The sequence below is a fragment of the Semicossyphus pulcher genome, unplaced genomic scaffold (assembly GCF_022749685.1).
Source record: "Semicossyphus pulcher isolate SPU_LCO1_2020_fin unplaced genomic scaffold, fSemPul1.0.p SCAF_28, whole genome shotgun sequence".
In the NCBI taxonomy this organism is placed as follows: domain Eukaryota; kingdom Metazoa; phylum Chordata; class Actinopteri; order Labriformes; family Labridae; genus Semicossyphus; species Semicossyphus pulcher.
The window spans coordinates 2,798,517-2,811,739 of NW_027211702.1; the positions used below are offsets into that span (position 1 = coordinate 2,798,517).

At 42.0% G+C, this 13,223-nt stretch overlaps 1 protein-coding gene across 1 annotated transcript; it reads right to left on the bottom strand.

The window, feature by feature from the left end:
* Positions 1–1,193: 1,193 nt before the first annotated feature.
* Positions 1,194–1,601, bottom strand: pmchl (pro-melanin-concentrating hormone, like). Its single transcript, XM_069677321.1, has one exon. It carries the CDS (start codon positions 1,599–1,601, stop codon positions 1,194–1,196), a length of 408 nt encoding a protein of 135 aa, XP_069533422.1.
* Between the last annotated feature and the right edge of the window lie 11,622 nt (positions 1,602–13,223).

The following is a 13,223-nucleotide window of genomic DNA, read 5'->3' on the forward strand; positions in this document are numbered from 1 at the left end:
CAAAATAAAAATGTATAGGGCAACTACACTGATATCAGAATACAATTCCCCAACCGGAATAGATTAATCATCCATCCATCCACCCATCATCTAAAATGCTTATCCAGTTCAGGGTCGATGGAGCGTATCCTGCTGTCATTGGGTGAGAGGAAGCGTACACCCTGGACTGATCGGCAGTCAATCACAGAGCTGACACATAGAGACGGGCAACCTTTCACGGCTCACATTCTCACCTACGAGCAACACTGTGAGAACATGCAAACACCACACAGAAAGGCCCACTATGTTTGAACTGGAGTCCGAGCTAGGAACCTTCCAGCTGTGAGGCGTCAGCGCTAACCACTGCACCACCGTGCAGCTTCGATGAATCATTATCAATCATCATGACAATAATTTAATCCAAATCTAAATTTCAATACATTTATCAACTCTATTTAGTTGTACATGTTTTCCAGGTTAATGTTATGATGCTGAAAACGTCTGTTGCAGCCGTGTCAACTGTAAAGTTTCAAGGTGCAAAAATCTAAGTGCATCTTCATATGTAGGCAATCACAAACAATAAAATGTCGCAATCTGTCGCAAGTTAAAATCAACGTTAAGATTTAATCTCGGGGAGAAAAGATACATGAAGAAGCTTTCGGTTGCGGTTTTGCTTATGCAAAAAGGGACGAGACAACCCGATGCGAGCCGATGAGAAGGCACGCCAGGCACACAAACTTCTGATGAATTGCTGCGTTTTAAGGGAAGTCCCATTAGTGGGACAAACATTTTGAATGAACACTGCTTTCTTTCCCAAATTCGTCCACTAGCTTTAGATTTCATGACATGCTGTGGAGTTAGATATCACTTTAGGCACTCAGCTGAAGCCTTGTGATGATAAGCCTAGCTTAGGACTAACACGGGAGGGAAAACAGCTGCCTTTACTCTGTGCAAAATTTCAAAATAAACCTACCAGCAACCCGAAAGCTCAATAATTGTATCTCTATATCTTGTTTTTAAATCCATACACAAACAGGAAGCAAGACAATGTGTAACCAAACATGCTCAAGACATAAGGCAGAATTCAATTATTTTAATTCTCAGATCTGCAACAATTAAGATATAGATACATACATTTTTAGATTATGATACAACTCAGTGTGAGACAGGAAAGGATGTCGCGGTGGTCCTCTGTTTCGGCAGAGCAGACCGCCTTAGACCTCCCAGCAGGGCCGGTACACCCGTCCCACCATGCACCTCATCGTATCCCTCCTCAGGATGGGGACACTCAGGTCCTGGCTGGTTCCTCTGTGCTCGAGGACCTGGCTGTTGTCGTCGGCTCTCCGCTTGTAGAGGGGCAGTCCACTGTGCAGCACCCGCAGGTCCCTCCATATGCTGGGATCGGCGATGATTATCACCCTCTGCCCTCTGGTTTGGCCGCCAGCCGCAAGATCTGCATCGCCGAGGCTGTTTTCTGTTACCTCGTCGCTCAGCAGTGAGGGGAAGGCGTCCTGCTCCAAGGAGCTGTCTTCACTCTTGGCCATGGGTAACGCCGCTGACAGAGCATAGCACTCGAATATGAGCGCCGCTGCGAAGATGACAGGCATGACTGATGGTCTCATGGTGAAGATCTTCCAGGAGGTGCAAGGCGTGTTCTGGAAAGAGTTTCTCTCAAATCTGTTGCTTCGTTCTTCTGACTCGGAGATCATATCATGTCCTTTTATATCATTTCAGATTTGCCAGGTTGGCAATGTTGGGTTGTTTTTTCATCATAAGTTCTCCTGTTGTGTTCAGGAAATCAGTTAAAAGCATTAAAAGGCCGTTGTATGGACCTCTGGCAGTGTTGAAGAGTTTTGTTGTGCCGGAAAGTTAATTAAAATCATCTCCAACGTGATGACTGGTATTAGACTCGGGATGGTGAAACAGTGGGAATTCTTTGAACAGGCCACAGCAAGAAAAGCATTAATCCAAAATGACTGCCCTTTAAAACAACAAGGATGGATTACCCTCCCTGTGAAGCTCTATGAGGTGTAATGACAAAAGCGGTCCTTGGCATTGTTGCAACCTTGTTCAATTAGGGATTTAATGCTGGATTAGTCCAAAAAAAGGAAACAAATGATCGCTGGAGTGTTGGTATATTCGTGGCTGCAGCTTCTTGTCGACGTGTCAAAGATAAAGTGAAGTTGGGAAATGTTTCTTTGCAGAGAACATAAAGCAGATCTGCTCCAGAGGCCTTGAGGTGGAAGCTGATTTGATCTCCTGCCGGACGGCAGCATAATTACAGTCCTGCCTAATTAGGATCGCCAGATGGGAGCTGCAGGAGCTGTGCACACCTGGGTTTGCATTAGCTCCATACAAAATTAGAATGTGTAATTTATGCAAGACAGATTTAAGTCTGATCAAACGTGTTGACAAATTAACAAAGTTTTGCCTAATTTCATGTCACTGGCTGTTCCAGAAGTCAGAGAGGCAGTTCCTCCAACTCCGAGCTTTGCAGCAGCAGCAGGATAATTAACACTATTAAACACAATAGTTTGACAGAGATGGATTCGATATTTTACTGATGATTTGCAGCATTGTAAAGCTTTGATGGCTAGACATATAATTGAAGTCATTAAATTGTTAAGCCTATTTTAGTCTCGTTAACGTGCAGCTGGGCAGTTCAGAGGGGAAGTGCTGAGGACCATTTCCTTTTGCAAACGATGTCCGTGGTTTCTGAAACGTCTGGCAGTAGAAAATCATCCATACCCTGTTTTTATGGCCGTCTGAAAGGTCTCGTGTGGTTTTACGAAGGCAGACAGTTTTTTTTTAATCTTATTTATCTTATCTTTCACTCCTAGATGTACCATTGATTGGTCAAGTGAGGCTCTTTTTATGCAGTATACTGTATGTTTATGGAGCCAAAGAGCTGTTTTTGGAAATAAAATCTGGTTGGGTTAAATGGAGCGGGGTGATTTAAGAATGAAGAACCCCGAGAGAGATTTTCTTTTTGCTTACACTTCAAATCCAAGTCTGTCAGCAAGAAGACAAAAAAGTACACTAGCTAGAACATATGCAGAATTGTTTCTCAATTATTCCCTCTCGTATACTCTACAGTTTTTCTGCTTATTCGAAGTTTAGGCAACTTAAATCGGTAGTTGGTTTTGATCACTGAAAGATTGTAGAGTAGGGCTGTGCAAGGTAAAAAAATTACAGCTAAATTTTGACAACTATCCACGTAAATTCAGTGGGAATGCCAGGCAAGTCAACATTATGACCATATGAAGAACTTTACAATGTGACAGTGCTCCAATTTCATTTAGCAGACACTTTTGTCCAAAACGACGCACATCTGACAGTTAATACAACACAAGCAATGATCAAAACAGGAGGGAACGAAGTCAGGAAGTGCAGCTTCAAGTGCGACCGGACACCGGTGCTGACAGGCAGAGCACAGGGTGTATAGAACCAGGTTCATCAGCAACATCAAAAAGGTCAATATCATCATGAATATCCTAATTAACCTCAATGTCATCATCATCAATATCATTAAGGTCAGAGGTGTTCATAAAGAGCTGGGTCTTTAGCTTCTTCTTAAAGGTGTAAGGGACTCTGTGGACCGAATGGAGTTTGGTAGCTCGTTCCACCACCGGGGGACGACTGAGGAGAAGAGTCTAGTTAGAGACTTAGGGCCCTGTTGTGATGGGAGTACCAGGCGCCTTTCATTGGCAGAGCGAGTGTGATTATTTGATTAGAATTGCATTTTAAGTGTCCGTTACTAAATTTTTAATGTCCAGGGGTTGCATGGTGGTGAAGTGGTTAGCGCTGTTGCCTCTCAGCTAGAAGGTCACTGGTTCAAAGTCGGCCTTTCTGTGTTGAGTTTGCATGCTCTCCCTTTGCATGTGTGGGTTCTCTCCTGGGTCTCCGGCTTGCTCCGGCAGTCCAAAGACATGCTTGTAAGGTTAATTGGTGATTCTGCCCATAGGTGTGGGTGCGAGTGTGAAAGGTTGACTTGTGACCAGTCCAGGGTGTAACTCCGCCTTTCCCCCAATGACAGTTGGGATAGACTCCAGCCCCCCCACGACCCTGAACAGGATAAGCAGTATAGATAATGGATGGATGGATTTCTATCCAGACTTTTCATTCCCAGGTTGTTAAATACAAACGCTTTGTCACTCAGGTGCAGTTGTGGCGCCTGTGTGAGACGCACCTGGCTTTAAACTACCTCCACTGTAAATGTCGATGGCAGTATTAGACACACAGAGGAACTGGGTCAGACACAGGACTTTAACTTCGGAGACCACTGTGAAACCAAAGGTCAATGTTCACTTATCATTTAATCCCAAATTACAATCTTTTCTAAAAGCAAACCAAGTCGTTTTGGGGCCTTAACTAAACCAAAATGACTGTTTCACAACCTAAACAAGTGTCAGAAAGTGTTGAGACCAAAGCATCAGTATTTGTTAAACCTGTCTAAAGAGCGAGTCGTTATATCCAACAACATAAATGTCAACCCACTGAATACTAATATGAATACCTTGCAATCCACAGATGATTGTGAAATGATTTCCTTACATTAGGAGAAATCAGAGAAGCCGAAGCAGGGAATATTGCCTCTGGGTGCGGGGGAGCAGCCACTTAGTAAAGGTGTTTGTGTGCCACAGACGGAGCTACACTCGCAAAAAGAAGAGGAAAAAAGCATCTAAAGCCAAGATGTGCTGACCAGCTGACTACACTGACGAGCGCCAACTAAAATACAAGGCCTCGGCTCGTTTGCTGAAGGATGACATACAGTACATAACACCAGCACCTTCAGCACAGCGGCGCTTCAGAGCGGCGGGCCACAAGGCGCAAACTCAACTGTTATTCCAGCTAGGTAAATAGAGCACACAAGACCTGACAGCAGTGAATGTATTAACCGCCACAAATTGAATTATGTTGCTGAAATTCCAACACGGTTCGTCCCGCCAGCCCTGTCTGAGGCCTGAAGGATTGAAATGTCAGTTTTCTCACGGACAGGTTAAGGACTGCTGTACCGCAACATGCACAGAGGACACAATGTGTGATTAAGTCTTGTTTTGTGTGGCTGATAAAAATCTGCTTTTTACTTAGTTCAGATAAAAATGACTTATGACAATTCTCTCTCATATACATAACCCTCGCATGAAGCTGTTACAGAGCAACAGTAATTCACAGACAAGCAACAATAATATTAATTTGGAGCCATTTCTCTGGACGCCTGAGGAATGTTAGTTTTTGGTCTCAACCACCTCTTGAAAAAATGTATTGGCTCTTTAGCTGCTATTGTCACAGCCCGGCTCAGGGGAGGGACAAGAAGGACGGGACCACACATGACTTTTAACCAAAGATTTATTTAACCAAAGATAACTCGAACACTACCAATGTTAAATGTGTTTATCAGTAATGTCCAGTGTGTTAAATGAGTGTAAATGTCTTGTGAGAAACCAAGGACACTAAATAAGGAAACCCAAAAAAACCATATGCCCAGGAAGAGAGAGAGAGACTTGCTGAATCCAGCAGCTTATATAGCTGAGGAGCAGCAGACACATCTGCAATGATTAGATGACTGCACTTCCTGGTTCTCTCCTAACAAAAGAAAAGACAGCCCCACACAGGAAGCCAAGAAGGCTGTCACACTATATTTTCTATTTTCTTCACCTGCTATTCCCCAACATTGTCCGTCTGCTGTTCGTCTACTGAAGCTAATGTGCTAATAATAGCTTCCTGCTTCTGCTGGGCGTAGCCCCTCGGCCTGCTGATGTTCGTTTTGTAAATCATGGTCCAGTTTAGAGTAAAATATATGAAAAATCATAAAGTTTAGGGGATCAAACCTCTGTCCTTCCAACTAAAAGACGACTGACTGTACCACTGAGCCACAGCCGCCCAGTCTGATCTGAAAAGACAACCTGATTAGTCAGCTGTTTAGTTTTCCACAACTACATTTAGCCTGTTTTTTACTATCCAAAATTAGCACCAAATTGACATTACAGTTATGTAGAATTATGACTGCAGCCTGATAGCACTGGCATTAACTGATAACTAAGTGCGTAGCTCTGCACTCTCATCCAAATATGGTCACTTCAGGCTCTAACAAAACAAAATGGCAACTTAAGGCTTCAGATTGGTAGTTTACGAACCAATGGTGTCGTCACCATGGATATATATCTCCGTCACATATACTTAATAGTCTATTGACTGAACTATACCTTAAATGTGCTGTCAAACCCATAGAGTAAATTAAAAAAGGCTTTAAGGTTGAGAGCTTTTATTTTCTGGTTTCTAGACCACTGAATAATTACCCCAATCTCCAAAAGTCGGCCATTGAGAGCTTTTTGTCTTCCCACAACTAGCCATCAAGCTACATTCATCAGTGAAAAATAGCCACGGAAAAATGTGTTCCAAAAATGGCGACAATCCTAGATTGGATGGAACAAAATTTGACAGGGCCGCTGTTTCTGCCTCGACGTTTTCCTTTGATCAGTCCGGGAGGAGACGTGTTGGTGCTGAAAATGGATTTCCAAGAATTCACCACAGGCCCCTAAAACGACCATGTCCTGTCTGTCTGTGTCATGAAGTTGATAATGATGGCACACCACTGCAGACGAACCTTGAGGAGCCAGAAGATGAAAGCCAAATTCTGCTTTTAGCTTTTTAAGGCTCATGCTTGTAATGGCAGAGGGTGTCAGAGCTGGTGTGGGGGTCAGGATGCGACTGGAGGGGAAGATGAAAGTAAAGAGATGAAAGCTGACCTTGGATCTGGAGCTTCGTCACAGGGTGATAAAAACAGAAATGAGAAATTTCCACTGAATGTGACATCTCCAAAGTGGGTGCCCATCTCAGCTCCCAGACATAAATGCAGGGTATCTAACAGAGTCGGACACGTTTTTATCCCAGCAACACATCTGCAGAGATGCTGGTAGTCATGCAGATGGTTAGTCAACATGTAATCACAATGTGATACAAAAATAGCAACATCCGTGCCCTGTGTGTTGTTTGGGAGATACAGAGAGAGAAATCCCTGTGAAGAAGTTCTTCCAGCATGATGTTATTTAATGAAGGGCTGAAATAATGAACTATGTCCAGCTCACACTTGCCTCAGTGACCACACATTAGCAACTGTGCTAAAGCTGTGTGAGGGGACGTTTCTGACTTTCAGGACATTAAGCTTAAGAGACGTTTTTCTGACAAACTGCTTCAAAGTTTTGCTTTGGCAATATATCCGTAATCTGTTATTCGTCTATAAATAGAGAAGGACTTTTTGTGATATATGCAGTTACAACAAGGGCCTAAAACCGACTCTCTGATCGGAGAGGAAGAATGAGGAATATACTGGTTATTTCATTTACTCATATCAGTTTGTGTTTGCCTTTTTATGTGTTTTTCTTACTGGTTTGAAGATGAACACTTTCAGGGAAAAGTTGTTATTTCCATGGACAACCACAAGTTTAGTCTGTGTGGTGTTAATACGTTAATTTGCTGAACTAGGGAGTTGCTAGTCAAGCAAATTACAAACAATTGAGAACAACTTCTTAGAAGTAAAACCTTCTTTTAATTTCTTCCTCAGCTCCCTTGAAGCTCAACAGAGGAGCGAGCTGAAGGACAGCGAGGCCAGGCTCACCCAGAGCACAACCAAGGGTAGAGTCCTCTTAGAGATCGAAGAGGACTCCCTGGTCAACCTACTGGATCAGCTTCAAGAGCAGCGAGGGAACCAGCAGTGGCGCTGTGAAAGAGAGGAGCTGCAGAGAGAGATCTCTATCCTGAAAGCACAGCTTTGAGAGGCTCAGCCAAAACATGTCCGCTCTGCTCAGAGAGAAGAAGACAGTCTCAGATCTCAGCTGAAGAAAGTCAGGGCGAGCCTGGAGAAGGCTACCATTGATCTGGAGCTGCTGCACTACAAGATCCAAGATTTTTTAGTGCAGCTGGAGAAGATGAATGTAGAGAGTGAGGCCCTTTAGAACAAGATGGAGGCAATGAAGGTTGAGGTCTTCATTGTAAAAGAGATGAGAGTGATGGCTGAGAACGACGCCGAGAGGATGGATCACCGCCTGAAGGAGCAGCTCGCTGGAAAGGAAGCAGCAGAGGTGGAGGCTCGCTCAAAGCAAAAACAACTGGAGAGCAATCTTCACTCTGAGCGCCTCCGCCAGCAGCAGGAGAAAATCTCCCTCCAGGACGAGATGGAGAAAACAAGAGCCTCCTGTGTCTCCAGACTGGATTACCAGAGACACAAAAACAAAAAGCTCACGTCCGTTCTGAAGGAGTCTGAGAAGGAGCTGGACAGACAAGGCAAAAGGAGAAGGAGTGGCTGAAGGAGAATTCAACCCTCCTTCCGACCACAGAAGGCCTCAAGAAGACTCTGCAGGAAAAGGAGCAGCAGTGGGAGAAGGAGAGCTCCATGAGGTCCCAGCTGACAGACCTGCAGAGACAGGGAAGTGAGAAAATGATGAACCAAACCTTCTTCTCCTGCCTGGATCTCTTTTAAAGAGAGCGTAGGCTGCTGCTGACGGCTCAAAATAAATAAGCATAAAATAAATAAATACAAATTTTATTTAATTTTTTTTAAAACATTCAAATTAATGTTATGTTGTTGGTCAGTTGTTGTTGAGAATGTAAAGTTGCATTAAAGTCAGGTGTAAATTTAATCCCTCACCAGTGTCTCCAAGGTGCATTATAAAGTGCTGAACTTACATGAGCTCCTTGTTTATCACTTGTTACCTTTTTACACTACAAGTACTTTTTAACTCAATAAATCCCTGTCTCTAAATTCATTGTTATGCTCACTGTGTCCTCATGCTTCTTGTTTGTTCCTTTAAAAATCGCCTGGTTAAACTTTGACCTTTGACCCAGGGTGTCAGTATAACACAGATGTAACACTGGCTTAAGTTGACCCCAGACCTGTTTAGACCCTGATATTTAACTTTCTTAGTATAACCACAAGGAGTTTGGAAACGGAGGACGAGGACTTCCCACAATTTATCTGGTTGAGGCGGCAGATATGGACTTGACTCCGGTAAAAAAGTCAGGCTCTGAAGAAGAGTTAATTTACAAAGGCTTTATTTTGCTTGCTGCACATTGGGTTTAAATCCGTGTTGTGGTCTATAAGAAATAAATAAAAAATACAATATCAATGTGAGCTAATATATTGTTTAGCTATTATATATATAATAATGATCACAACTATGAATAATAACAGTTGGATAATCAGAATGGTTATAATAATCACTGAACTAAACAGTAGCCATAATATTTCAAGGCACAAAATGCTTAGCTGCTAATATTGCCTTGGTTTCACTTGAAACGAGAAGGTTGAGAGGATCCAGATGCAGACAATGATATATTTAACTAAAACAATATACAAAACAAAGCAAAACAAAAGGCTTACTCAGTAAGAGTCCAGGTATCAGAATCGAGGGAGAAACACAAAGAGCCGAGATGAAAATCCACACAGGAAACACGAGGAACAAGGTTACTGGATGAAGGAGGTCATGGACTCAACATAATACATATAACATAGACTCAATGAACTCACGCAGAAGGGTAGGAACACAGAGACTAAATACACACAAGGTAATCAGGGACAGGTGAGACTAATTAAAACAGGTGAACACAATGGGTGTGTCCGGAACCGCATAGTAATCATACTAACCGTGACGTAAAATTGAGTATGTCATGCGTTCCCATCTCATAGTATGCAATTTTGTGTATGCGAGAAATGCCCGGATGTATACCAGATTGGCCCGGACGTTTGAGTATGAGATGGGAGCTCACTGGTTGTACTCAACCGCCCCAAAATGCATTGCAGCTATTCAGCTTCTACTATGGACCGGAGATCAGACCGGACATACGTAAACAATTAAGTCACGTGATATGGAGAAGACGGCTCTGAGTATGATGCAAACCATATCCTAATAGTCGGGATAGTAGGCAGGATGCAGCACATACTGTTTGAGTATGTAGTAGGCATACGTTAGTATGTAGTAGGCATACGTTAGTATGCGGTTTCGGACACAGCCAATGAGGGCAGGGCACACGATCTAAAAGGCAGGAAACGGAACAAAGGAAGGAAGTAAAACAAGATGTGACATACAAGGGGCAAGAACTACAAAATAAAACAGGAAACACTAGGAACCAAGCTCAGGACTGACAGGGCTACAAAGTAAAACAGGAAATTCATAACTAAACCAGACTAAATCAAGACAGGAACACAATATACTCAATACAAAACTAAACAAATGACAACTCATGACAAATATCAATAACAATATCAGACTTCTTTCTAACAGCCAGCAGGGGGCGATTCTACTGGTTGTGAAAAGTCTGATTGCATACAAGTCAATGAAAATTACTCGTTTCTCCCTTGATTAATTACATCAGTAACAGTTTGCCAAATAAGTTCATGATTATCCTTTTGTAAATTACGGTCCCATTTAGAGTAAAATACACGATAAAGCAGTGTATGCTTTGGTTTGTCGCTACCTTGTGACAGACAAGTCGCTAACACTTAATCAGTCAACCTCAAGGCTTCAAAACTCTCCACACACTAAGGAGTTATGCCATCATAGCTACGTACTGTACACTTCTTTTATCCAGTGGTACGGCCTCTCAGAGCTGCTAGAGCCCCATGACAAAAAAACAGCTCTGACAGTGTAAGGAACTACTTTACTGCATGTTTTTTGTGCTTCTCTCTTTTATCTATATATAATAATCAATGGAGATTCTTTGTCATTAAATGCTGTAAGTTCTTTCCTACAAGAAAGAATGACTTGCTGACTCCTCCATTGACAAGACTTCAGCATCACATTGTGCCTTTGTTGCAGCACAAACCACAGCACAGTTCTTGTGTTATTTACCGCCAACATAATCACACATGACTGTAAAATAACTGGAGGACGCCGATTAGTTTGCGTAGCATGACGAGGCACAGTTTGACAGTCTCGCGTCCATAAAAGATTAATTAGATTTCTGACTGAGCGTCATGCTGAGCTGTTACACTGATCCAGACACGCTGGCTGCCTGACAGTGAAAAAACTCCTCTGCTGTTTCTCAGCAACAGACTTGGCGGTTTGTTCTGTGTCTCATATCCACAGTAACAAGCGAGTGTTAAATTTAGCCGTGTTTTATTCGATATGAATAAATGGTTTGTGGCTCTCAATGAAGGAGTGATTCAACAAGGTTACTGAGCAAATAAATGTATTCTCAAACTGAGAGCTTTTAGCCCAAATGATGATGTTTTTCTTTGGTTTGGCAGCAAATGATTTTCACCTTCAGGGTATAAAACAAGAAGAGAGTTGCAAACACACAAATACCAGAGGTTCTGCTCTAGACAGACAGAGCAGGTTGCAGGTAGAGAGAAAACAAACAACACAATTAAATGATGTTAAGTTGATTTATCAATAAATGGAACCTAATGCTTTGGATAACAATTAGCTTTATATGATATTGTGTTTAATTCATTTTAAAAGCCGAGCATGATGGACTTAAAGCTATTTTGGATGCTTAAAACTCCCATGTCGAATTTGTTAACTTTTCTTCACAGGAGCAATTCGCCACTAGAAAAAGCCGCTGTCAGTAACAGCTGGTGTTCTCTGTAAGCGATAAAAGTAATAACATTTGAAATTGGCGCCATAGCTGTGGAGAAAGTTGTTCAAACAGCTTGCGGTTTCGCCCATTCTACATTCCTACAACACCCAGCATGCACTGCGCCCCTCCCTCTGAAAGGAAAGACCCAGCGAGAGACGCAGGAGTGAAATACTGCCGTTTTCTAGTCAAGGACATTGATCGCTGCAGGCAACAGCTCAGAGCGGTACTGAATCTGAAAGACGACAGGATTATTCAGGTGGATCGTCTAAAAAATCTTCAGGTCTGCAGTTTACATTTCAAACCTGACCTCCCTGGCCTCCACTAGATGATGTGTTTAAGTAGTCTGGTGGAGGTTTTCCAGGGCCAGTTGGAGAAGCAGATAGCGTCCTCCAAAGGCACAAAGCGAAATTTCATTTGTTTTCTACCATAATGGCACATAACAGCACGATAGGACTGAGGTTGAAAATCGGCAAACTAGCCCTTTAATTAAGAAACAATTTAAAAGAAAAGAAATGCACAAAACTGAACTAGTCTCATGAAATTTAAATGTAAATTAAGTTAATGTGTATATTCTGGCAAACTGTATTTTTCTAAAGCAAGGATGTTTGAGCTTGGGGACAGTATGTGTGACAAAGAAATCCCACCAAGGTCCCCTTACTATATTTTTGAGTTTCAACTGCCGTGCCACAGTCTTCATTGAATTGAACTGGCTCAGCAGTCATTATGTAACCTTATTATGAAACCAGGTCAATAGGACATCTATGACAACAGGTGGTTATTTATTTGTCTGTTCATATGGTTATGATGGTCTTTTTTTTCATGGGACATCCATTGAAAACTTAGGAAAGGTTGATTCTGCATATCCTTACCCTGAAAGCATACATAGATGGGCTGGTATTGTATTCCAAGTCTCAAAATGCCTAGAAGCAAAATTGTGTTACTCTTCAAATTGAGGCATTTTCACTTTGAATGGAGCTCTGCCTTATAATGAAACACGAGAGTTCAATCAACAGAAAAATATGTGGGCGCAATGTTACTCCAGTTGCCACCACAACCCAGCTCACCAGGATGGACATACAGTAACAGCGAGTGATAATTGGATGGTCTGTCTGTAAAGATGTTTTACCAGGTGATCTAATGGGGGGCAACACTTTAACCCACTGTTACCTGGACGAGAGGATATGAATTCCTCACCTGAGAGAATGTGAGGTCATTAGGCATCTCTTCATCTTCATAACTGAAGTCAAACAATCTTTTAAAGCTTTGGCTGGTATTTGATATATGACCCATTACTTTTAAAGATGAATAAAATGTAGGCCAAGAAATAAAAATCAGTAATATTTTTTACAATTATAAGCAGACCGTACATATAAGGTGAACCATTTTACATTTATTCTGCTTGTTCTGTTACACTTTTTATGTCTTTGAGACATTTAAAAATGTAAGGCAATTTTCGTCATAATGCACATTTCAAGCCTTTATATAAAGTACGATTTTTTTAAATGAAAATAAATACAGCAAAAACATCAACAATGTAAAGAGGAGAGAAAAATAGACATAAACTACTGGTTGCACTTCTGCCAGATGTCTTCAAGTACAGTACATACAGTATATCCCATATAGCTATGGATGTCATTCAACAAATTAAAAAGAAGAGAATGCAATAA

What these genes read in the sequence shown, in the direction of transcription:
- pmchl (XM_069677321.1), bottom strand. Translation starts at nt 1,601, where the DNA reads ATGAGACCATCAGTCATGCCTGTCATCTTCGCAGCGGCGCTCATATTC.